At 46.6% G+C, this 26,796-nt stretch overlaps 1 protein-coding gene and 1 long non-coding RNA gene across 2 annotated transcripts in view; one reads left to right on the top strand and one right to left on the bottom strand.

Moving 5' to 3' along the window:
- Positions 1–595: 595 nt before the first annotated feature.
- The window catches only part of LOC120769209, a 210,208-nt gene continuing 184,007 nt past the window's right edge, over positions 596–26,796 (top strand). The window contains exons 1-2 of the long non-coding RNA XR_005704829.1: positions 596–651; positions 7,679–7,705. This is a non-coding gene — a long non-coding RNA (uncharacterized LOC120769209). The remainder of the gene's footprint in view (positions 652–7,678; positions 7,706–26,796) is intronic.
- Positions 642–26,796, bottom strand: part of LOC120769207 — a 132,797-nt gene continuing 106,642 nt past the window's right edge. Inside the window, 33 exon segments of the mRNA XM_040096101.1 lie at positions 642–1,232; positions 1,311–1,739; positions 1,800–5,024; positions 5,102–6,103; positions 6,175–6,369; positions 6,458–6,658; positions 6,963–7,565; positions 7,905–8,996; positions 9,082–9,408; positions 9,475–10,077; positions 10,147–10,494; positions 10,590–10,904; positions 11,451–11,648; positions 15,960–16,718; positions 16,782–17,078; positions 17,132–17,476; positions 17,538–17,849; positions 17,919–19,562; positions 19,632–19,946; positions 20,007–20,654; positions 20,718–21,023; positions 21,097–21,402; positions 21,472–21,804; positions 21,865–22,179; positions 22,251–22,895; positions 22,961–23,266; positions 23,330–23,641; positions 23,700–24,035; positions 24,096–24,410; positions 24,662–25,618; positions 25,689–25,988; positions 26,055–26,393; positions 26,453–26,764. Coding sequence (XP_039952035.1) covers positions 991–1,232; positions 1,311–1,739; positions 1,800–5,024; positions 5,102–6,103; positions 6,175–6,369; positions 6,458–6,658; positions 6,963–7,565; positions 7,905–8,996; positions 9,082–9,408; positions 9,475–10,077; positions 10,147–10,494; positions 10,590–10,904; positions 11,451–11,648; positions 15,960–16,718; positions 16,782–17,078; positions 17,132–17,476; positions 17,538–17,849; positions 17,919–19,562; positions 19,632–19,946; positions 20,007–20,654; positions 20,718–21,023; positions 21,097–21,402; positions 21,472–21,804; positions 21,865–22,179; positions 22,251–22,895; positions 22,961–23,266; positions 23,330–23,641; positions 23,700–24,035; positions 24,096–24,410; positions 24,662–25,618; positions 25,689–25,988; positions 26,055–26,393; positions 26,453–26,764 — 18,182 coding nt within the window. The 3' untranslated portion in view covers positions 642–990.

Here is a 26,796-nt window from a genome sequence, read left to right as displayed (position 1 = left end):
GTACCCCACCACCTACACAGTTCTGCTATACTATATATGTATGTAACTACTTTCGTTTCGTTTTTTATAGGAAGACAAGTCGCTCACTTAATTGCTATAATATATAGGTAGTTTGTATAGGTAAGTGGCAGCGCAATTGCTTTATTGCGTGTGTGTTTGTGTATTATATGTGTGTTTGTGTGTATTTCGACTAATGAAGAAGTTGTATTGTTAGACGAGAATTCCTTCGTAGCTTCGCTAAATCTGTATAAGCTTTGTTGAACTGGCTTCCTTTCCCGATATCTCTTTCTTCTGCAATTATGCGAAATGCCTTTTCGCTCCTCCTCTTTATATGTTTATCCTCTAAACGTTAGCAGTGTTATAGCTTTGGCAGTTGTTCTTAGTTATTTTTTTTTTCTAGCTACATTTTCATAAAATTGGCTGCTACTAAGAGTACTTAAAAAAATATTAAAATTTTCTTTCTTTAAATTAAATCTGTACAAAGTCACTCAAATAAAAAAATATTTTCTTTTTTCTTCTTTTTTGCAGTTTTCGCATACTCTCTTTTGCCACAAATTGCCAAAAGCTACTTGAAATTCTCATATTAGTTATAATACGAGCGTGTAGCCGGTCGTCTAACTAACCTCGGCTACGCTCCTTAGGAATGTCATGGTGAGTTGAGAAGTAGTATCCTATACATTTATTATATTACATTTAGTATCATGTTTCTAGCAAATTTTGACCATCCAGTTTTCATTTGATTATTCTTGTTCTTCAGCAATTATGCTGCTTCTTGACACTTTTGTTTTTCTTTGCACGTTTTCAAATATTTTTTATAGCAAATAGCTGCTCTCATATTATCTATAATTAGTGCTCTCAACTTTTTGCACGTGCTTCTCAAATATTTCAATTTCTATACATTATTTCTTTACTAAATTCTAATTTACTTGCATTCAATTAATTTCTTAACTAAACTATTTACTATTTGCATATTTACTCGTTTATCATTGCTTATGATAGATAATCGGGTGTGGGTTCTGGCACAGCTTCGGGATTCGCGAATAGCGGATTGGGGAACTCTGGCGGATGTGGTAGCGGTGCTAGTGTTTTGGGTCGTCGGCGGTAGGCCATCAGCCAACAGGAGACGGCTACGGCGACCGCTACCAACGCCAGTAAAGCAGTGATGACGAGCGCTATAATGAGACCCACCATGGAGACGCAAATGTCTTCGACGCGCTGTGCCGCTGGTTTGACTACAAAGAAAGCGGGAAACAAACGAAAATTAGTTAAACAGCTACTTTTTGCGCTCTTCCGCGTGCTTGTTCACTTACTGTTCGCATCATTGATGCCCGGTCCGCTGCGCTTTTCGAATGTCAAGATGGCATTCGATGAAATTGTTATCTCCTCGCGCAGTTGTCCCTCCATGCCGGTGTTGGTCGCCACCGCTGTTGTGTCGGTGGAATTATCGGCAATAGCACGACGTCTTCTACGTCCGAATGCATTGTAGCCGCGACAGTTAACCGGTTGACATTTACCGAAGCAGACACGTATGTTACATTGGAAGCGTATGTTATCGCTTGAGGGGAATTTAAAGGCATTGAAGTTAGCCATCAGGCTGTTGGTATCGGGATTGTATTCCCATTCGCCAAAGATTGACGCATCTGTAGCGCAACCATTCTCATCGGTGACAATATACTCGTTCTCAATGTTATCCTCCATTGTTTTGGCAATGCAGGAACGTGCGAAGCCACCATAGATTGCTGCGGAAAATTTTAGTTTGTTAGCTTTGTACTTTAAATGTAACTCACTTAGATACTCACTTGCTGGCTCGACGTCAACTTGCAGTTTCAGATTGTCACCAATCTCCGCAGAGTTGATCTCTTCACCTTCATGCGTTATGATGCGCATCTGACAGATTGGCGGCGGGCCAGTGTTGGCAATTGTGCCCGCTGTGGTTAGCATGGACACATTGAAACCCAATGTGACGTTCTTCTCACCGGTCTGGTAGACACATTTGATGTTGTAAGCTTGCGCCTTGTATGTAACCAATTTCGGATGCTTCTGTATGACCAGCACGAAGCTGGCAATATCCTTAACTGCTTGCATGCCGCAGCTGCCGAAGTGTACGCGGAAGATTTCCGTACGCGGTACACTTTCGCCAGCTAAATTCACCACACGACGACATTCTTCATCCTTGCTATGACCCTTCACGTAGAGTACGCCATTAAAGCCGGGTTCGGTAATATGTATTTCGACTTGTACACCATCAGCCAGGCAGCTGACTAACATATCGGGACGTGGGAAGTCTGTACGGAAGTTGGTGTGATTGCAGATAAGCTCTGGATTGCCGGTGTAGCCGGTGATGCATTGACATTGTGCACGATGATTGATGGCATTACAGAAGGCATTTACGCCGCAAACCTTTTGCAGACAAGGATCCTCACAGGTCTTCGTACGTGTGTTGCAGAAGCGATTGTCTGCACAGTCTTCGTTTGTTTCACAGCCAGGTTGGTCTTCTGCTATGCATTCGCCAGCTGGTGTGAGTCGATATCCATGATCTGTCGGGCAAATACAGCGTCCACGTTCATCGATGACCATACCACGCTCCAACGCACATACACAGCGTCCATTTTCGTCGATCTTGAAGCCTTGTTCTGGCAGGCAGGGCGCGCAATATTCGTATATGTCCAAAGCAGTGCCTGGCGGGCAGACACATTGACCGTCGACATCGCGTACGAAGCCTTTCTCGATCACACACAATGAGCGTTTGTCACACTGTATGGCCGCATTACCGGTGTATCCCTCCAAACATTCGCAGATCATTGTGCGCACTGGCACAGTATCTAAGACACGACAGTCGGCATTAACGCCACAAGGATGTGTTGCATTGCATGGATTGACGCATTCGCCACGTATACAGGCAGTTTGGCTTGGACAGTCGCCATCGTAGCGGCAAATCGGTATGTCACGTAGCGGTTCACAGCCGTTGCGTCGCGCAATAGTACCCGGTGGACAGGCACATTCTGGTTGGTGGTTGTAGACCTTGCAAATTTCGTCATATGCACAGATCGCCTTTGTATCGCATGGGTTCTCACATTTGCCATTGACACACGCCTTATCTGATGGACATTCACCGTCGGTACGACAGCCAAGTGGTGTACAGGCGATGCGTGCATTGCCACGGAAGCCGGGTATACATTCACATACAGCGCGGTGATCAACTGCTAGACATTCGGCATTTGTGCCGCATTGTTCACCTTGGCAAACGGGCACACAAAGTTGATTGCGACAGGCGTGCGTAGATGGACAGTCCGAATTTATAGCGCATTCAATCTTGGAACATTCGAATTCAGGGTTACCCTCGTAACCTTGACGACAAGTACATACCGGTTTATGGTCCTTAATGCGGCATTCAGCGTTCAAGCCACAATTGCAGGGATCGCGACAGATACCATTTACGCAGGATTTATCTGTGGCACATTCTGAATCGGCTATACAACCGCCTACTTCCACAATTGTCTTTGTTGGTTTGCAGGTGCCACTGCCGCTGCTAATGTAGCCGTCGGGGCAGACGCAGATCATAGTACGTACAGGCGACGTTGGTGTCACTTCACATTGTGCTGGACGGTTGCATGGTTCCAGAGTGAGACAAGGATCGACACACTCATCGTTGATGCATGCCAAGCGCGCTGGGCAATCTGTGTCTACTTTGCACATAGGTTGTGGTTCTGGACGGCAGTCCACGTATGGATTGCCCAGGAAGCCAGCGGGACAGCGACAGACAGCCAAATGGTTTTGCGGGCGGCACTCGGCGCGTGGTGAGCAAGTATTGTGGTAAATACAAGGATTGACGCACTGTTCATTTTGACACATCTTGTCAGAGGGGCAATCGTTATTCGTTAGACAACCAATGACGCGACAACGCTCGTAAGCATTACCACGATAACCACTCTTGCAGCGACACATAGCGGTGTTAGATTGCACATAGCATTCAGCGTTGACACCGCAAGGATCATTCACTAAGCAGGGATTAATACAGTTGCCGTTGATACAGGCCTTACCGGAATCACATTCACTATCTATGCGACAGCCAATGGTGCGACAGAAAGCATAGGGATTGCCTTCATAACCGTCTTGGCAAGAGCATGTGGCGCGATGATTTTGTACTTGACAAATTGCGTTGGTGCCACAGTTGCATGGGTTTCGGCACTGACGGTTGATACAAGCCTCTTGATCCGGACAGTCGGCATCACTACTGCAGCCTGGTGGACTCTGCAGTACGATCGGTTTACATTCACCTCGCGCATCCGGGACATATGATTCGGGGCATTCGCATACCATAGTGCGTACAGGCACACTATCCAGTACACTGCATTTTGCGGAGCTTGCGCATGGTGAGAGTATGGTACATGGGTTCTGACATTTACTATCGATGCAAGCCAAGCGACTTGGGCAATCGCCATCGTCGCGACAAACTGGTTCTACAGGACGGCGTTCACAATAAGCGTAAGGGTTGCCGAGCGGCATAGTCTCGGGGCAGCGGCAAACGGCGCGATGTTGCAATGCTTGACAAATGGCATTTTGTGCGCATGGGCTATCTTGACAGGGGTTCACACATTGATTTCGTACGCATGCTTGATTCGTAGCGCAGTCATAGTCTGAGTGACATTCGACGCGTACACAACGTTGGAACGGATCACCTTCCAAGCCGGCAGGACAGCGACAGGTGGCGCGATGATTACGACCAAAGCATTCGGCATTGAGTGCGCACGGATCACTGATCAAACAAGGATTCACGCATTCACGATTCACGCATTGTTGATCCGATGAACATTCATCGTCCGATTGGCAGCCAATTTGTACACAACCGAATTGTGCATTGCCAGAGTAGCCAGGTTGACAGTAGCAAACCGGGTGGTGATTACGTACAATACACTCGGCGTTCGGACCACAATTGCAAGGATTAATGCAACGTTCATTGACGCAAGATTCATTAAGAGAGCAATCGGAATTGGATTTGCAACCTATCGTAGAGACATCTGGCGCTGTGGTAAAGAGATAAGGTAAACAAAAAGGTACATAAGTTTTTGCGTTTGGAAGGAATCGTACAAAATATACTTACGTGGTACACAAGCAACGCGCGCATCGCCGGTGAAACCGCTTGGGCAACGGCATACCGGTTCTCTATTTTGTACATGGCAATAGGCACCGCGTCCACAAGAATCTTCCACACAAGGATTTACACAGCGTTCATTCTTACACGTCTTATCATAGGGACAGTCATCGTTCTTTGTGCATTCAGCGTTCGGTGTTTTCGGCTGTTCGTGTACGATTAACTGGCACTCAACACGTGGATTACCTTCGTAGCCACGTGCACATGTGCATTCGGCATAGTGATCGCGTGAGCGACATTGCGCATTTACACCGCAGCGTTCCAAGCGGCAAGCGTCGATACACACACCACGTTGGCAGACCTCGGTGTTACCGCATTCATCGTTGCTCTGACAACCGCTGACTACTTCATGTTTGATTGGTACGCAATTACCCGAATTATCGGTGATCGTATCGCTCGGACACTTGCAGATCATGGTACGCAAAGGTAGCGTATCCAATACGTGACAGGTCTGTTGTGGCGTGCAAACATGTGGTGTGGCGCAAGGATTGGCGCAACGCTGATTAATACACGCCAATTGAGATGGACAATCAGCATCCTGTTTACATTCGGGTTCCACTTTAGTTGGTGGCTCGCGTGGCACATCGCACTGTACAAATGGATTGCCTCTATAGCCGGGTCGGCATTCGCATTGCGGCTGATGACGTCTGCCAGTGCAAATGGCATTCAGTGCGCAGGTGTCCTCATCGCAAACCGGACGACAAACGCGATTCAAGCGATCGCAAGCCTCATGATCGGCGCAATCTTCATTGTATTGGCAGTGACCGGTGATACACGAGACAAACGGATTGCCTTGTGTGCCCGGCGGACATATGCAGACAGCTTGGTGGTTTTGTGGTGCGCATTGAGCGCCAGTGCCGCAACGTACGTCGCCATAACTGCAAGGATTTACACAATTCTCATTTATACAAGCCTTATCGTAGGGACAGTCCGCATTTATCTTGCATTCCGCTGTAAAATGTGAAAAAAATTCGGTTAAATTTATAATAAGGAAAATGGTGTCACTTTAGCTCTGTACATACGTTTGTAGCATTGTACTTGCGGATCACCACCCCAGCCGGCGGGGCAAGAGCATATTGGACGCGAGTTGCGTACACGACATTCCGCGTTGCCAGCACATGGATTCGCCTCAGCGCAAGGATCTTGACAGCGTTGATTGATGCAGGCTGTTGTTGACGGACACTCCGAATCTTGTTTACAGCCCGCCGTTATTTCCGCTGTGGGCACAAGTTTGGATTGTTAGTTTCGACGCAAAGCAAAGTAAAGTGTAATTTAACGTAAAACACCGGTAACGTGTGAACTTACGTGGTTGGTAACAGTTTGTGAATGGATCACCCTGTGTGCCCTGTGGACAACTGCAGACGGCGCGATGACGCTGAGCTAAGCACTCGGCTGTGCGGGCGCAAGGTGAGGCATCAATACAAGGATTTACACAGGCGCCATTGCGGCAGGCTTCCGTATCTTGACATTCGCTATTCGATTGGCAACCATGATCACGTGCGGGTTCTAATGCGAAAAAAACGTATTAGTGTACGGAAGTGGAGAGATATTTGTGTCGAAAACGAAATATAACGGAAAAGTATAGTTTGCGTGTGCTTGCATAATTGCGAGGAGCTGTACAAGAACGTTGAGAGGTAAAGTTCGACATAGACACAATAAATATGTACATTATAAAATAAATATTGGCACATAAAAATAACGCAAATTAATTTGTAAAATACAAAAAATAAGCTGCAATGAAAAATAGACTCAAAAAGACAAGCATTTAAGGCATTTTAAAATTCAATGAATGACTTCGTTGCCAACCTACCTTTACGACAACCCACATCCGCATCACCCACATAACCGGGTTCGCATTGACAGATCATAGTACGCAACGGCAACGTGTCCACTACCGAGCAAATAGCATTTTCGCCACATGGTTGCGTTACCGCGCACGGATTCTTACATTCGCCATTGAAGCAGGCCAACTTGCTGGTACAGTCCGCATCCATGGTGCATTGTGGTGCCACTTTAGGTTCTTCGAGTACACAGCTAACCAGCGGATTGCCACTGTAGCCAGGCGGGCAGCGACATTGTGCGCGATGATTGTCGACACGGCATTGGGCGCCAACACCACAATTGCATGGATCTTCGCAACGTTCATTCTTACAGGCCAAATTGAAGGCGCATTCGTCGTCGCGTGTGCATTCCGGTCGTTCACAGCGCACCAATGGATTGCCGCGATAACCGTCGGGGCAGTGGCAGCGTGCCTTGTGATTGTAGTCGGCGCGACAGATGGCGTTCGTACCGCACTGTGTGTACGGGCAAGGATCGGTACATTGTTTGTTGATGCAGGCTTCTGTGGCGGGACATTCCTCGTCTGAGCGACAGCCGATGACATGGCAATAACTGAAAGCATTGCCGGTGTAACCTATTATGGGGATAGAATTAGTATTGTAATAGTTAGTTGGAGCTCCTTATAAATAATTATGTAAAAAAATTCAAGTAAACCGAAATATTAATTTAAACTTTCTCTCTTTTCAGTGGCAAGTTACGTTTCGGGCTAGCAAGGTAAGAATATTATTAGGAAGTATTAAGCAATGTTCATTTTCTCTTTAGAAAAGTTATTGATCTGTAGTTTTACATGTTTCTCAATAATATTATTATTAAGAACAGTCAAAGAAAGAAGCGCGTTTGCTAGATTCTCGTTCGATATTGTTATCTTCCAAGCTACCAATGTTCGCTTCAATTGCCACTTTCGCGTACTCACCTTCATTACAGACACAAAGTGGTCTGTGCAATTGCACGTGACAGCGCGCGTTTGTGCCACAAATATTCGACAGTTCGCATGGATTTTGACAAGCTTGATTGACGCACGCCTTGTCGTTCGAGCATTCCGCGTCGGTGGTACATTCCGGTCGTGGTGCTGGTATTTCCTCCATTTGTCGAAGACATTGGTTAAACGGTGAGCCATAGTAACCGGTTGGACAGGTACATACCGCCTTATGATTGATGGCATTACAGATCGCATTGACACCGCAAGCATTAATACATGGATCGCGACATTTCTGATTGATACAAGCACGATTACGTGAGCAATCCTCATTGGTTACACATTCGGGATACGTGCAAGTGGCAGCACCATTGATAACCTGGCATATGCCATTGCTGCGGCATGGTGATGGATTGCATGGATCGATCGGTTGCGGTGGTGCATGACATTCAACGAACGGATTGCCAACCATTGGACTGGGACAACTACATATTGGGTTGTGATTGGCGGTCTGGCATTGTGCGCCATAACCGCAGACGCCGGGACATGGATCGACACATTTGGAATTGACACAAGCCTTATCCTTGGCACAGTCTGAGCTGAGTGTACATTCGGGACGACAACCCTGTCCTTGTGGATTGCCAAAGAAGCCTGGTAGACATTCACAAACAGCCTGATCGCGTTGTACTTTGCATACCGTATTTATGCCGCACGGTGTTGGGTAGCATGGATCACGACGTTCCTGTGGTATGTGTTCTATTACAATCGGTGAACACTGGACGAAAGCATTGCCACTGTAGCCAGTGGGGCAAGAGCAAATCGGTATGTGATTGTGGATGGTGCAAAGCGCCTCAACACCACAAGTGCCTGGACAAGGATCGGCGCATTTGTTGCGTATGCAAGCACGATTCGAGGAACACTCAGAATTGCCAATACATTCGGGACGGCAACCTTCATACGGATTACCAATGTAATCATTAATACATGAGCAGGTGTAGCTATCGTCACGTCCACGGCATTCGCTGTTCGGGCCGCATGGTGATGGACGGCAAGGATCACGTGGTTCCTGTTTCGGTGGTGGTGGTAATACTGAAAGATAATGAAATAAATTGAAAGTTATAGAAGATCTGCCGTATGTAGAAATAAAACTGTGGTCGACTTGCTAACGCCTTACTTTTTGGAGCCTCATAACATACGCGGAAGGGATCGCCGGTCATGCCAACTGGGCAATGACAATTGGGTATATGCAGGGTCACAATACAATTGGCATTCAAACCACACGAACCGGGACATGGGTCACGACATTTGCGGTTGATGCAAGCCAAGTTGTTAGGACAATCGTCATTACTAGAGCATTCTGGGCGACAATTTGGCGGTGTACCAATAAAGTCTGCCAGACAAGAGCAACGTGGCTGTCCCTTTACGTCACTACATTGAGCGTTAGGACCGCAAGGGGATGGTATACAAGGGTTCTGTATTGCAGGTGGTTCTTGTCGTATTTCTAAACAAAAGTAGTGGAATATTGATAAGTTTGCGTCTTGGGGGAACTCTGTCAGTTGCAAGTTACCTGGTCTCGTACAAAGTGAATATGGATTACCGGTATAACCGCGTATACATTCGCAGTGTGCGCGATGCTGCACAGCCTGACACTCGGCGTTTAGACCACATTGACCTGGGCAAGGATCAACACATTTATTATTAATACACGCGTGTATTTGTGCACAATCCGAACTGCTATAACACTCGAGGCGACAGTTTGGTGGATTACCGAAGTAACCAGTAATACAAGAGCAAATGGCGTTGCCACCACGTTCAATACACTGTGAATTGGGACCGCAAGGCGATGGCTGGCATGGATTCTTCAACTCCACTTCAGGAACTGGATCGCAAGCGACAAATGCATTACCAGTCATACGTTCTGGACAGCGACACATTGGTATGTGGTTGACGACGTCGCAGAGCGCGCGTTGGCCGCATGTACCTGGACATGGGTCTACACATTTATTACGCACACAAGCGCGGTCACGTGGACAATCCGCATTAAGCACACATTCTGGACGACAACCGATGATGGGATCGCCATGATATTCCGGTATGCAGGAACATTGCCCGTTATTGCAGACAGTATTTGCACCACATGGTGAAGGGATGCATGGATCCACAGGTTCCGCTGGTTCTGTAAGGTTTGTGTAAATTAAGAATTTCGTTTTAACTACGTATTCGGGTTCGTTGTATTTACTTGGTGCTGGTGGCGGTGGTGGTAATGGACGACAGCTGGTAAACGGATCACCGGTGTAGCCAACGGGACAAGAACAGCTGGGTGTATGATATATTACATTACAAAGCGCAGAAAATCCACATGAACCGGGACATGGATCGCGACAACGTTCGTTAATACAGGCCATATTGCTGGCACATTCCGCATTTATTGTACATTCCGGACGACAGTTGGGTGGCGCGCCAATGTAGTTCGTCAAACAGCTGCATGTAGCGGCACCATTAACTTCACGACATTGTGCGTATGGGCCACAAGGCGACGGTATGCATGGATTGACATCTGCTTGTGGCGGTTCTGGGGTACGTGGTGCTAAAGGGCATTATAACAACGGTAAATCAGTCATTTAAGCGAATAAGACGCGTAAATTAAGGCTATTGTGAGAAAGTGGAACAGTCGTTGCTTACGTGGTATACGCTGGCAGCTGGTGAAGGCTTCGCCGGTATAACCAGCCTTACAAGCACACAGTGGACTATGGTTATGTACATGACATTCGGCGTTTAAGCCACAAGCGCCTGGACAGGGATCTTTACATTTCTGGTTGATGCATGCTTTGTCGGATGGACACTCTGAGCTGACGACACATTCCGGACGACAAGTGGGTGGGGTGCCAACAAACTCCGGTAGACACGAGCAAACGGCTTGACCATTTGATTCGCGACACTGTGCGTTGGCGCCACATGGTGATGGTTGGCAGGGACTTACTTTGACGGGTGGTTCAGCTGTTTCGAATTACACAACAAATTAGTGTCCAGTAGAGATTAAGCGAGCGGTGGGTTAAATTATACACAAACCAATATTTTTAGCTCAACTAGAGCTGTGTTGTTTTGAAGCGAATTACATGTGTTATTTTTGCGCTTAACCTATGTTACTTCTTAAACTATGTTAAGTTATGTATGTTAAGCGTGGCCATGATAGGCTATGGCATGCGAAGGTTCTTATGCTAATGATTCTTAATATATGCTTATGATTACATTATTTGGCTTTATTTTTGGTATGGTTATTACCGCTAAGTAGTCGTGTAAGAATTGCAAAGTGGAAGCTCTATATTGCTTGCAGACAGGGATTTTAGATAGCGGGTTATAAAACGGCTTATAGCATTTTCGGGGGTAAAGCTCTACCTAACGCATTGGTTACTCAATTTATATTAGCGAGCTTCGGCAGACATTAAACAGAATTTAGTGCATTTAGGGTGGTAGTTCTGCATTGTTGTCAATTTTGGGAAGCTTGTTGTTAAGACTAAAGAATACACATTAAAAATTTCTTACGTTCTGCCTGCACAATTTCACAACGTGTATATGGATCGCCGCGATAGCCTGGCAGGCAGGCGCAGTTCGGTATATGATTGACGACTTGACAAGTCGCCTGCGAACCACAAGTGCCGGGACATGGATCACGGCACTTCTGGTTTCGGCAAGCTTTGTCCGATGAACAATCCGAATTCCTAACACATTCAGGACGACAAGCTTCATAAGGATTACCGAAATAGTCCGGTAAACATTGACAAACGCTAATGCCATTACGTGGTTGGCAAATTGCGTTTGGACCACAAGGGCTGGGACTGCAAGGTAAAGCCACCTCCGTTGGTGGTTCCTGTTGCTTAACGCATGTAGAGAAAGGATCGCCAGTATATCCGCTTGGACAGTAACACATTGCGCTGTGCGCCAACACACGACACTCGGCTGCAACACCACACGAACCCGGACAGGGATCTGCGCATTTGCGATTGATGCACGCCCTGTCCGAGGCACACTCAGCACTTGTTACGCATTCGGGACGGCAGTGGGGAGCAGTGCCAATGAAATCACGTAAGCAAGTACATTGTGCGCCATTCGCAGTGGCGGTACATTCTGAGTTCGGTCCGCAAGGTGATGGTTGGCATGGATTTGTAGGCGTTACGTCGCTTATTGGTGCCGGTTTGGGTATAACTGTAATAGGTTTGAAGATGATGTTTAGTTGAATATTTGTGAGTGTAAAGTGCGAGCGCATAGTACTTATTGGCTGACAGGAAATGAACGGATCACCGGTGTAACGTGGTGGACAGGCACATATTGGGCTATGATTTTGAACATGACAGACGGCACGTAAACCGCAGGTACCGGCGCACGGATCTTGGCAACGCTGATTCAAACAATACTTATCCAAAGCACATTCGGAATTGGAAACACACTCGGGACGACAAGATGGTGGTGCGCCAATATAACCTGGTAGGCAAGAGCAGATGGCTTGTTGATTAGACGCGCGACACTGTGCATTAGGACCACAAGGAGAAGGTTGACAGGGGTTTATGGGCGGTGGCGGTTCGACGACTGAAATTGGAAGAATGTGAGTTTGCATAGTCCGGTTGAAAGCGTTGATTTCTATATTACTTGGTATGCTTTCGCAATAAACAAACGCATTGCCTGTCATGCCAGCTGGACAAGAACACATCGGTACGTGGTTTATAACATTGCAGAGCGCAAGCGTGCCACAAGTACCCGGGCATGGGTCTTTACATTTTTGATTGATACAAGCACGGTCTCGGGCGCAATCGCTATTTAGTACGCATTCTGGACGACAACCACTGTATGGATCTCCATGATATTCGGGCAGGCAAGTACACACGCCGTTTCCACTACAAGCAGCATTCGCACCACAAGGCGATGGTACACAAGGATCCTGTTTGATGGGCTCACGTTGCACCGGTTGGGGTGGCTCTGGTTGACAGCTACTGAATGGATCACCTACATAGCCAGTTGGACAGACGCAGTTGGGTACATGATTGAGTACATTACAAATTGCGTTAAAACCACATGAACCAGGACATGGATCACGACACTTCTCATTGATGCAGGCACGACTCGATGGACAATCGGAATGTACAACGCATTCGGGGCGGCAATTTGGTGGACTACCTATGTAACTAGGTAAACATGAGCAAACCGCGCCGCCGTTACGATTATGACATTGCGCGTATTGGCCACAAGGTGAAGGATTGCAGGGATTACTTGGTGGTTGTGGCGTTACATCTGCGATTGGCTGTGGAATTGGATAACAACGCGTAAAAGCATCTCCCGTATAGCTAACTCTGCACGAACAAATCGGATTATGGTTGTAGACGCGACATTCTGCATTTTGACCACAGGTGCCAGGGCAAGGATCTGCGCATTTACGATTTATGCAAGCCTGTGTGAGCGGACATTCCGAATTAACGGTACATTCTGGACGGCAAGCAGGAGGTGAGCCAATAAATTCAAGCAAGCACGAACAAACAGCTTGTTGATTAACCTCATGGCACTGTGCATTCGGACCGCACGGCGAAGGTTGACATGGGTTAACATAAATGGGCTCCACTAGTGATAAAAAAAACATATGGAATTTTTAATCCGGGTGTTTTAGGAAAATTTGTATTTATGCTTACATTGTTTTACAGGTGAGCATAAGCTAAACGGATTGCCCGTATAGCTACTGAAGCAATGACAAACGGGTAGGTGATTAACAACCTGACATTCGGCATTGCGACCGCAAGTGCCAGGACATGGATCTTGACATTTACGTTGTACGCAGGCTTTATTTGATGGGCAATCACTATTCAGCACACACTCAGGTCGGCAACCTTCATAGGGGTTTCCGAAATATTCCGGTAAACAGACACAAGATCCAACATTGTTATGACGACGACATTCCGCATTATCTCCACAAGGGTTCGGTACACATGGGTCTATAAAGTCAGGTACTGGTGCTGGTGGTGGCGGTAATGGCAAGCGGCAGACGGTGAAGGGGTCTCCAACGTAACCTTGTTCACAAACACAATTGGGTATGTGATTCAAAGTATGACACTGTGCATTGGAACCACATAGACCCGGGCATGGATCGCGACACTTCTGATTAATGCAAGCCTTATCGGATGGACATTCTGAATTAGATATACATTCTGGACGACAATTTGGTGGTACGCCTATAAATTCAGAGAGACAAGTACATGAAGGTGCACCATTTATGTTGCTGCATTGAGCATTGGCGCCGCACGGTGATGGACGGCAGGGATCGCGTGGTTCTTCATAAGTTGGAGGAGCTGTAGAAAAGTGAGTTGATACGGGAGGGTTTGAAATTAGGTTTACAGACATTGAATCGCCGATGAGTAGAAAATACGTACTGATGATGGGTTGACAAGCTACAAATGGACTTCCGGTATAACCCGTTGGACACGAGCAAATTGGGTTATGATTCACAATGTTGCAGAGTGCATTATGGCCGCAAGCGCCTGGACAAGGATCTTTGCATTTCTGATTGATGCATGCGCGGTTCATTGGACACTCTGAGTTGCTGATACATTCGGGGCGACAAGCGGGTGGTGTACCTATCATATCTGCTACACACGAACAAACAGCTATACCATTTCTATCTTGACATTGGGAGTTTGGACCACATGGTGATGGTTGGCATGGATGCGGTGGTTCAGGTGGCCGCTCCGGTAGTGGTTGGCATAGAACAAATGCATTGCCTTGCATTCCCGCTGGGCAGTGGCACATGGGTACATGATTGTGTACTTCACATATCGCGTTCGAAGCACAGGTGCCGGGACAAGGATCTTGACATTTCTGGTTGATACAAGCTTTATCGCGCGAGCATTCGCTGTTAAGAATACATTCAGGACGGCAACCAGTGTATGGGTCGCCTTGATATTCGCCGATGCAAGTGCAAATACCATCGCTGCATTGAGCGTTAATGCCACACGGTGATGGTATGCAAGGATCGTCAGCAGGGGTAGCTAATTTCAAAAATAAATATGGTTCGTTTAAAGTGTGGGTACCGAGGATTGAAAGGTTCAGATTTATATTACGTGGTGGTGGTGGAGCTGGTTGCGGGTGACAACTCGTGAATGGATCACCGATATATCCGGACGGGCACGTACACACTGGCGTATGATTTAAAACGTTGCAAACAGCATACACTCCACAAGATCCTGGGCATGGATCGCGACACTTTTCGTTTATGCAGGCGCGATTGCTGGCACAGTCCGAGTTTATAACACATTCTGGGCGGCAATTAGGCGGTGAACCGGTATACGAAGGTAGACAAGAACACGTCGGTTGTTCGTTCACAACACGACAAACGGCATATTGGCCGCAAGGGGAAGGAACACATGGATCGCGGTATGGTTCACGCGCTGGCGGTGGTGGTGGTGGTATTGGATTGCAACGGACAAATGCATCACCAGTATAACCTGGACGACAACTACAATACGGGCTATGTGAACGTACCCGACACTCAGCATTCGAGCCACAAGTGCCAGGGCAAGGATCTTGACATTTCTTGTTGATACAGGCTTTATCGGCAGGACATTCAGAGTTCGATGTGCATTCGGGACGACAAGAGGGTGGACTGCCAATAAATTCGGGCAGACATGAACATACGGCTTGTTCGTTTACCTCGCGACATTGAGAATTCGGGCCACATGGCGAGGGTATGCATGGATTGACATATTCTCTAATAGCTATTTATACATGTAAAATGAGATAATAATAGTAAAGTGCAATGAGTCAAAATTGTGCTGTGTTTGCTAAATGAAAAAGTAGTGAGTGAACAAATATGATGCTTACGTTCTTTCAAAACATTACAGTAGCTGTACGGGTCACCGGTGTAACCCGACAGACAACTGCAGGTAGGCAAATGATTAATGGCGTCACACTGCGCATTTTGTCCACAAACGCCAGGGCAGGGATCTTGACACTTTTGATTTCGACAAGCCTTATTCGAAGGACAATCCGAATTTGCGATACACTCAGGACGGCAACCCTCATATGGATTGCCGAAATACTCTGGCAGACACTTACAAGCGCCGGCATTGTTTTGTGTGGTACAAACAGCGTTGCTGCCACATGGACTGGGCACACACGGGTTAATCTGCTCGAGCTCAACAATCGGTTCGGGATAACATTGCGTGAACGGATCACCCATATAACCGGCGATGCAGACACAAGATGGGGTGTGACTAACCACATGACAAGTAGCTGATGTGCCACAAACACCGGGACATGGATCTCGGCACTTCATGTTGATACATGCTTTATTGCTGGCACATTCCGAGGAAGATAAACATTCTGGGCGGCAATTTGGTGGTGCACCAATATAATCTGGTAAGCAGCTGCATGATGGTGAACCGTTTCTGTCAGCACATTGTGAGTTGGGTCCGCATGGCGAAGGTACGCAGGGATTTACAGGTTCCTGTTGAGGCGTCGGTGGTGGCAATAGTTGGCATAGAGTATGCGCATTGCCGGTGTAGCCGCTCGGGCAACTACACAATGGCGCGTGATTAATGACTGAGCACATGGCACGTACGCCACAGCTTCCGGGACATGGATCTCGACATTTCTGATTAACGCAAGCTAAGTTCGGTGGACAATCCGAATTTATGGTACACTCAGGTCGGCAGTTTGGTGGTGAGCCGAAATAGTTAGGCAAGCAAGCGCAAACTGCCTGTTGATTAACTTCATGACATTGTGAATTAGGGCCGCACGGCGATGGTTGACACACATTCGTTACAGTTGGCGGGGCTAAAGAGCAAATATATGAATTTTGTATTGGGAATGTGAAGCAACGTAAATTTTGAAACCTACTTTGTAGTACAGAGCATTGAATGAAAGCGTTGCCCGACATACCATCAGGGCAACGACACATTGGTATATGATTAAACACATCACATATGGCTCCCACACCACATGTGCCTGGGCAAGGGTCAACGCATTTGTTTCGTATACAAGCTTTGTCACGTGGGCACTCAGTATTGAGTACACATTCTGGTCGACAACCGGAATAAGCGTTTCCTTGGTACTCAGGCAAGCACGAGCATACGCCGTTATTACATATGGCATTACTACCGCAGGGGGACGGATTACATGGGTCTTGTAAAGGCACTAAGAAAAGTAAAATTAATATTTTACCGATAACAAAAATACTGTGAACATACGTTGGGGCTCAGGTGGCTTAGGCATACAGCTAGTGAACGGATCACCTGTATAATCAGCTGGGCAGGTACATATCGGCGTGTGATTAATGACACTACAAATCGCAGAGAAACCACAAGATCCCGGGCAAGGGTCGCGACATTTTTCATTTATACACGCCAAGTGTGGTGAGCACTCGGCATTGATTGAACACTCGGGTCGGCAGTTGGGTGGTGCACCTAAGTAGTTGGGCAGACAAGTACACGAGGCCTGACCATTGACGTTACGACATACAGCATTAGCACCGCAAGGTGATGGTACGCATGGATCGCGGTATTCCTCTCTAATTACGGGCACGGGCGGTGGTGCTATAAAAATAAGGTTGTGCTTGACAAATGTGTTTTTATATCCGACAACTGTGCTTCTTACGTGGTATAGGATAGCATCTAGTAAAGGCATCGCCGGTGTAACGGTTTCGACACGTGCAAAGTGGGTTATGGTTATGCACGCGGCATTCGGCGTTAAGTCCACACACGCCGGGACATGGATCGACGCATTTTTGATTGACACATGCCTTATCAAGCGCACATTCGCTGGATATGGTGCATTCGGGGCGGCAGTCTGGTGGAGTGCCGATGAATGTTGGTAGACAGGAGCAGACCGCTTGTTGCTTGACTTCCTTGCATTGTGAATTTGGTCCACATGGTGAAGGCTGACATGGGTTTACCACGTCTAATTTAGCTAAATTTACGCAAAAATATATACTTAAGGACGCTGTTTCATAAATAATTGATTATTTTTGATGCTTACGTTCTGTCAATACCGTACAGTAGCTGTAAGGATCACCTGAATAACCAGTTAAACAGTTGCAAGTTGGCAAATGATTGCGTACATAACAAATTGCATTCTGTCCGCAAGTGCCTGGGCAGGGATCCTTACATTTGTTCTGTAGGCAAGCTTTGTTCGTTGGACAATCAGAGTTTACAACACATTCAGGACGACAACCCTCATATGGGTTGCCTTGATATTCGGGTAGGCATTGACAAGCGCCTGCGCCGTTGCGTACGATACATTCCGTGTTGGTTCCGCAAGGACTTGGTTGACAAGGGTTGAGTACTTCTTGCGGTACATCGCGTATGACGTCGCAATGGTTGAATGGATCTCCAGTATAACCGCTTGTACACACACACATTGGTGTATGATTAATGACATGACAATCGGCGTTTGAGCCGCAAACACCCGGACAGGGATCTTGGCAACGTTGATTAATGCAAGCTTGTGACAGTGGACACTCGGAATTTGTTACACATTCAGGACGGCAGTTTGGTGGTGCACCAATAAAGTTTTTGAGACATGAACATGATGGGCTGTCGCCTACAGCGCGACACTCAGCATTCGGTCCGCACGGCGAGGGACGACAAGGATCTTTAGGTACAACATCCAATTGAGGAACAACTGTAAAAGGATGTAGGTGATAAAAAACCTGCTTGGTTGAAATATTTAAATGTGTTTTACTTCGAATAGGACTGCATGCAACGAACGGATTGCCAGTGTAAGAATTGGTACAGCGACAAATCGGCGAGTGATTGATGACCGTGCACTCGGCATTGATGCCGCATACTCCAGGACAAGGATCGACACATTTCTGCTGCAAACAGGCGCGATTAAGGGCACATTCTGCATTGCTGGTACATTCGGGACGACAAGATGGTGGCGCACCAATAAATTCAGGTAAGCAAGAACACACAGCTTGCTGATTTATCACGCGACACTGTGAGTTTGGACCACATGGCGATGGTTGACATGGATTTGTCTGCACTGGCGTAGGTATAGGTTGGCACAGAGCGAATGCATTACCGGTCATACCTTCTGGACAATGACACATTGGTATGTGGTTGTGCACTTCACAAATGGCGTTCGAGGCACAGGTGCCCGGACAAGGATCCATACATTTTTGACGTATACATGCCTTGTCCGAAGAACAGTCTGTGTTCAAAACACATTCTGGGCGACAACCAATCAATGGATTACCTTGATACTCCGGTATACATTCGCACTGACCATCGCGACACACAGTATTTGGACCACAAGGCGAGGGATTGCATGGGTCCTCTGCCAGTTTAGGAGGTGGCGGTGGCGGCGCTTGGCAAGAGACAAATGGATCTCCAATCAAGCCTGACGCGCACTGACAAATCGGTGTGTGATTAATAACATGACAATTTGCGTTAAAACCACACGCGCCTGGGCAAGGATCGCGACATTTTTGATTAATACAAGCTTGTGAGCTGGCGCAATCCGAATTTCTTGTACATTCTGGTCGACAGTTAGGTGGACTACCTATATAAGTAGGTAGACATGAGCAAGACGGACTACCGTTAATATCGCGACATTCAGCAAACTGTCCACAAGGCGAGGGCACACATGGATTTCGTACAGGTTCAGGTGGTGTTGCAGCTGGAGGCGGTGCTACAGAATGAAATGTATTATGATTTTGGGAAACGCGTTCATGTGACATAAGCTTACGTGGTATTGGGTGACAGCGCGTGAAGGCATTTCCTGTATATCCATTCAAACAAGTACAGAAAGGTGAGTGATTACGTACGTTACATTCCGCATTGGAACCGCATGTGCCAGGGCAAGGATTCTGGCATTTCTGGTTGATGCACGCCTTATCTAAGGAACATTCAGCGCTTGTGGTACACTCGGGTCGACATGCTGGTGGTGTGCCAACAAAAGCAGGCAGACATGAACACACCGCTTGATTGTTCACTTCGCGACATTGTGAGTTCGGTCCGCAGGGCGATGGTTGACAAGGATTAACATACTCTTTCATAATTGCTGTAATAATTGCAATGCTACTTTGATTTGCTGTCTTGTGATAAGAAATGGTTAACTCACGTTTCACTGGTAATTGACAATAAGTGTACGGATCACCTATGAAGCCATCAAGACAATTACAAGATGGCAAGTGATTTATTACGCGACAAATAGCATTTAGCGCGCACACACCCGGACAAGGATCACGGCATTTCTGATTCTGACAAGATTTATCAAGCGGACAGTCCGAGTTCGTGACACATTCTGGACGACAGCCATCATAAGGGTTGCCAAAGTAGTCGGGCAAACACTGACAAGAACCGGCGTTGTTCACTTGGCGACACTCTGCGTTAACACCACATGGATTTGGTTCACAAGGCGATATGATTTCATCTTGTTTCACTGGCTCTGGTAAGCAGGCCGTAAAGGGATCGCCTGTAAAACCAGGCGTACAAAGGCACATAGCTGTATGACTGATTACACGACATTGAGCATTCTGTCCACATAAGCCAGGGCAAGGATCAACACATTTTTGATTAATGCATGCCTTGTCTTGGCTGCATTCACTATTCGTAACACATTCCGGTCGACAGTTAGGTGGTGAGCCAACAAATTCTGGTAAACAGGAGCATGATGGAGCATCACCGACAGCGCGACATTGCGCATTCGGACCGCAAGGGGATGGGTAGCAAGGATCCTTTGGTTCTTGTAAGCGTATCGGTGGTTCAACTAAAGAAAAATCGCGGAGTAGTTAAAACTAAAGCTAAGCTCTGAGAAAGATTATATATTTACGTATGGGTTGGCAGGCCACAAATGGATTTCCAGTATGACGCACCGGACATGTACAGATAGGCGCATGATTTGTCACTTTACAAATAGCATTAAAACCACAAGCTCCAGGACAAGGATCGACACACTTTTGGTTCTGACAGGCCATTTGTGGACCACAATCAGAATTACGGACACACTCTGGACGACATGTAGGTGGATTACCGATGAAACCTTCGATGCAAGAACAAACAGCATTTTGGTTGACAACGCGACAGCGGCTATTCGGACCGCACGGTGATGGTTCACATGGATTGGAGACAAGTTTAGCTTTTGAGAGGGAGGGAAAGAGGAGAAAAACTTAGGCGTTGAACAATCGTTTCGGTGAACAAATAATAGTTACGTGGTATTGGATCACATTGGTAGAACGCATTTCCGGACATGCCATCTGGACAACGGCACATGGGCACATGATTTAGCACTTCGCAAATAGCATTGACACCACAAGTACCCGGACATGGATCCACACATTTATTTCTAATACAAGCCTTATCGTGTGGACATTCAGAATTCAAAGTACACTCCGGACGACAGCCAACGAAGGGGTCGCCTTGATATTCAGGTATACAGGTGCATTGGCCATCGTTACAGACGGCGTTAGGGCCACAAGGTGATGGATTACAAGGATCATCTTTCACTGGTGGTTGAGCTGTTGGCACAATTGATGGTGTAATGAGAGATTTCAAATTCAATTTAACTAGAATTTTATTGATCTTACGTGGTGGTGCTGGTTGACAACTAACAAATGGATCGCCTACATAATCCTTTGGACAAGAACATATGGGTATGTGATTTATCACACTGCATTGAGCATTGTACGCGCAAGAACCTGGACACGGATCAGTGCAACGGTTATTAATACATGCCAAGTTAGATGAACACTCCGAGTTGGTGAGACACTCTGGACGACAATTTGGTGGTGCGCCAAAGAAATTGGGTAAACAAGAGCATGAGGCTTGACCGTTGACATTTCTGCACTGAGAGTTGGGGCCACAAGGTGAAGGCAAGCAGGGATCTCGTATTGGTTCGGCGACAGATGTCGGTGGTGGCGCTGTGCAAGTAACAGAACGATTATAAACAGAAAGCATTTCGTGAAGTAAAACAAACTCACGAGGTATGGGATAACAACGGGTAAACGGATCACCAGTATAACCAAGCTGACAAGAACACAATGGTGCGTGGTTGCGCACTTGACACTGGGCTCCGGTACCACAAACACCTGGACATGGATCGGCACATTTTTGATTGATACAGGCTTTGTCGAAGTTACACTCAGTACTTATAGTACATTCGGGCCTACACGCCGGTGGAGTGCCAATAAATTCTGGCAGACAAGAGCACACTGCTTGACTATTCACTTCGCGACACTGACTATTTGGACCGCATGGCGATGGTTGACAAGGGTTGACATATTCTTGTACTATGGCTAAAAATTTTGATGAATATTTTAAAATTGTGAATTTGAAATAATTGGCGAGTCAAACAAATTTTGCTTACGTTTCTCTTCAACGGCGCAATAACGATATGGATCACCTACAAAGCCGTATAAGCAAGAGCAGGTAGGTAGATGATTTCTGGTGTAACATTCAGCATTCAAACCACATGTACCGGGGCAAGGATCGCGACATTTCTGATTGATACACGCCTTGTTGGATGGACAATCGGTATTCAGCACACATTCAGGACGGCACCCTTCGTAGGGGTTTCCGAAATATTCATCAAGACATTTACATGAGCCTACACCATTTTGCTGCAAGCATTCGGCGAATGAACCGCACGGATTCGGATTGCAAGGATCGACAACTTCGGTTGGTGCACGTACAATCAAGGTACACTGTACGAATGGATCACCGGTGTAGTCGTTCTCACAGTAACACATTGCTGAGTGACTTATAACACGACAGAGCGCATTGTTGCCACAAAGTCCAGGACATGGATCCACACAGCGATTATTTCGACAAACATTGTTTGACGAACATTCCGAGTTTGTCACACATTCGGGACGACAGTTGGGTGGTTGACCGTAGAAGTTTTCAAGGCAAGAACACGATGGCGATTCACCCACAGGTTGGCAGCGACTATTCGGTCCACAAGGTGATGGTTGACATGGGTTGACTGGTGTAACATCACGCACAGGTTCAACTATGGTTTAGAAAGAGGACAAAACTCAGAAACTGAAGCTCTTTTAAAATGGATGTGGAACTCACTTATAGGACGACATTGTACAAAAGGATTGCCTGTATAGCGTTCATTGCACGAACAGAAAGGATTGTGATTGACAACAGTGCATTTGGCATACAAACCACATGTACCGGGACATGGATCTACGCAACGTTGATTTTGACAAGCACGGTTTGGTGGACAATCAGAGTTGCTGGTACATTCTGGGCGACATGATGGTGGACTGCCTAGATAGTTGGGCAGACAACTACACACAGCTTGTGAGTTCACTTCGCGACATTGTGAGTTCGGACCACAAGGTGATGGTTGACAAGGATTACGGTATATATCAGCTACGATAAAAATATTGAAATGATTTAGAACGCGTCTAAAATATACTTCAAATATTAACATACTTTGAACCGGTACACATTGCACAAATGCATTGCCGGTCATACGTTCCGGACAACGGCACATGGGCACATGATTAAAGACTTCACATATGGACTCTGAGCCACATGTGCCTGGACAAGGATCAATACATTTCTGTCTTATGCAGGCGCGATCACGTGGACACTCTGTATTGAGTATACATTCTGGTTTACACGAGACATAGGGATCACCCTGATACTCAGCTATACACGTACATTGCCCATCACCTGAGCAGATAGCGTTGGGTCCACATGGGCTAGGATTGCAAGGATCAATAGGTTCTTGTTGAGGTGGTGCTAAAAATAAGTTGACATTACGAACGTTGCTGTGACGTTTAAGAGAATTTATGCTTACGAGGTGGTGGTGCTGGATGACAAGCAATGAATGCGTCGCCTATATAACCGGGCTGGCATGCACAGTTCGGTGTGTGGTTTATGACACTGCACACCGTATTTACACCGCATGCACCCGGACATGGATCGCGACATTGTTCATTTATACATGCCTGGCTACTGATACAATCGGAGTTAACTGTACACTCGGGACGACAATTGGGAGGTGCGCCTATATAATTTGGTTGGCATGTACAAGATGGCACGTTATTTTGGTTACGACAAGTGGCATATGGACCACATGGTGATGGCACGCAAGGATCACGGTATACATCGACGGCTTTAGGAGGTGTTGGCGCTAAAGGAAAATATTGATCACGATATAGTACATCTCCAGGAATAACTTCACTTTGCTTACGTGGTAAGGGGTAACAACGCACGAATGGATCACCGGTTAGACCACTACGACAGGAACAAATTGGACTATGATTGCGCACTTGACATAGCGCACTTTGACCGCAAACACCAGGACAAGGGTCAACGCATTTTCGATTTATACACGCCTTATCACTTGTACACTCCGAACTAGATGTACACTCGGGTCTACAAGAAGGTGGTACGCCTATAAACTCACTTAAACATGAGCACACAGCTTGACCGTTTACTTCACGACACTGAGAATTCGGTCCACATGGACTGGGTTGGCATGGGTTTACGTACTCTTGTACAATGGCTATATGTTATTTGTGTGGTTACATGTAAATAAATTGAAAATGAACCAGTTAGAACGTTAGTGGCTACAAAAACGAACAACTAACTACCTGCACATACGAAGGTGGTGGAAGCAATTGTAGAAAAACAGTACCACTAGAACTAAAGTGCAGAAGCACAAATTAGTTCTACGATACTATTTTTTAAAGAAATTGTTCCCTCACACTTCATAGTGCAATTTTGTTATGAGTAAACTCTAATCTTTTAGCTTACGTTCTGCTGGTCTTGTACAATAACGATATGGATCCCCGGTATAACCAACGAAGCAGTTACAAGTCGGTATATGGTTGACGACATTACATTCAGCATTCTGTCCACAGGTACCGGGGCAAGGATCCCGACATTTTTGATTCTGACAAGCCTTGTTCGAGGGACAGTCCGAATTGAGAACACATTCCGGTCGACAACCCTCGTATGGATTGCCAAAGTATTCCGGTAAACATTGACACGCGCCGGCTCCATTACGTTCGAGGCAATTTGCGTTGGCACCGCAAGGCGACGGCGAACATGGGTTCAGCACTTCAATCGGCGCGGCTATACGTATTGGCTGGCAAATTGTGAATGGATCGCCAGTAAAGCCAGGCAAACAGTTGCAACGCGGTGTGTGTGATACGATGTGACACTCAGCACTAGTACCACATAGTCCTGGGCAGGGATCTTTGCATTTTTGATTAATGCATGCCTGTGTGGATGGGCATTCCGAATTTGAAACGCATTCCGGCTTGCAGTAAGGAGGGGAACCAATGAAATTTGGAAGACAAGTGCACGATGGCGTATTGCCGATAGCGCGACATTCTGAGTTGGGACCGCAAGGCGATGGACGACAAGGATCACTTGGTGTGTCATCCAATTGAGGTTGTTCTATGATACGTTGGCAAGCGACAAATGGATTTCCAGTGTAATGTGGTATGCACGTGCAGAAAGGATTGTGATTCACGGTACTGCACTGGGCATTCCGTCCGCAACTACCAGGACAAGGATCGACACATTTCTGATTTATGCACGCCAAGTTGGCTGGACATTCCTGATTAGCAGTACACTCCGGTCGACATGTTGGTGGTGCGCCAATGAAGCCTGGTATGCAAGAGCAAACAGCTTGCTCATTTACTTCGCGACACTGTGAGTTGGGACCACAAGGTGAGGGCTGACAAGGGTTAACTTTAACTGGCGCTGAAAGTGGAAAATATTTTTAAGTTTGGGGAACATTCGTGCAACCGGTTATGAATTCATTGATATTTACGTGGTAACGGAGAGCACTGTATAAAAGCGTTGCCAGACATTCCGTTCGGGCATGAGCAGATAGGTATGTGATTGATGACGCTACACAAAGCATTTGATGCACAAGTGCCGGGGCAAGGATCAACACATTTATTTCGTATGCAAGCGCGATCGCGTGGACAGTCTGTATTAAGTACACATTCAGGTCGACATCCGGTATATGGATCGCCCTGGTATTCTGGTATACATGTACATATACCATCGTTGCATTGAGCATTTGAACCGCAGGGTGAAGGATTGCACGGATCATCTTTGACAACAGCTGAATTAAGTATAGAATAGAAATTAGGAGAGTACCATTGGAGGTAATTTCGTGCCAAACTCTTACGTTTTGGTGGTGGCTCTGGTAGACAGTAAGTGAAAGGATCTCCAGTATATCCAGTAGGGCAAACACAGCTGGGAGTATGATTTATAACATTACAGATAGCGCCCAAACCACATGAGCCGGGACAAGGATCGCGACATTTTTCATTGATACACGCCTGACTGCTTGGACATTCAGCATTAATGGTGCATTCTGGACGACAATTCGGTGGAGCGCCAATATAACTAGGTAAACACGAACATGAAGGTGATTCTCCAACGCGACGGCACTGTGAATTTGGACCACATGGTGAAGGAACACAAGGATCGACGGGTTGGCGTTGTACGGGTGTAGGTGGTGTGGCTACAATGACAAATACATTGATAACATTTTCCGCGCTACTGAAATTGGTCTAAGCTTACGTGGTATAGCGAAACAACGTGAAAAGGCATCTCCTGTAAAACCTGCACGGCAAGAACAGATTGGACTATGATTATGTACGCGACAATTGGCATTCTGCCCGCATGTGCCCGGGCAAGGATCTGCGCATTTCTGATTGATACAGGCTTTGTCGAATGCACACTCAGTCGAGATGGTGCACTCGGGTCGGCAAAGTGGTGGACTGCCAATGTATTCGGGTAAACAAGAGCATACAGCTTGTTCGTTAATTTCTCGACACTGCGAGTTGGGACCACAAGGTGATGGCTGGCATGGATTGACATATTCCTTGATAGCTGTTTTAGAGAAATTTTGTAAAATTAACTTC

The sequence above is a fragment of the Bactrocera tryoni genome, chromosome 2 (genome assembly GCF_016617805.1).
Source record: "Bactrocera tryoni isolate S06 chromosome 2, CSIRO_BtryS06_freeze2, whole genome shotgun sequence".
In the NCBI taxonomy this organism is placed as follows: domain Eukaryota; kingdom Metazoa; phylum Arthropoda; class Insecta; order Diptera; family Tephritidae; genus Bactrocera; species Bactrocera tryoni.
Note: the sequence above shows the minus strand (reverse complement) of the source record. Positions and strands in the feature narration are given on the sequence as shown.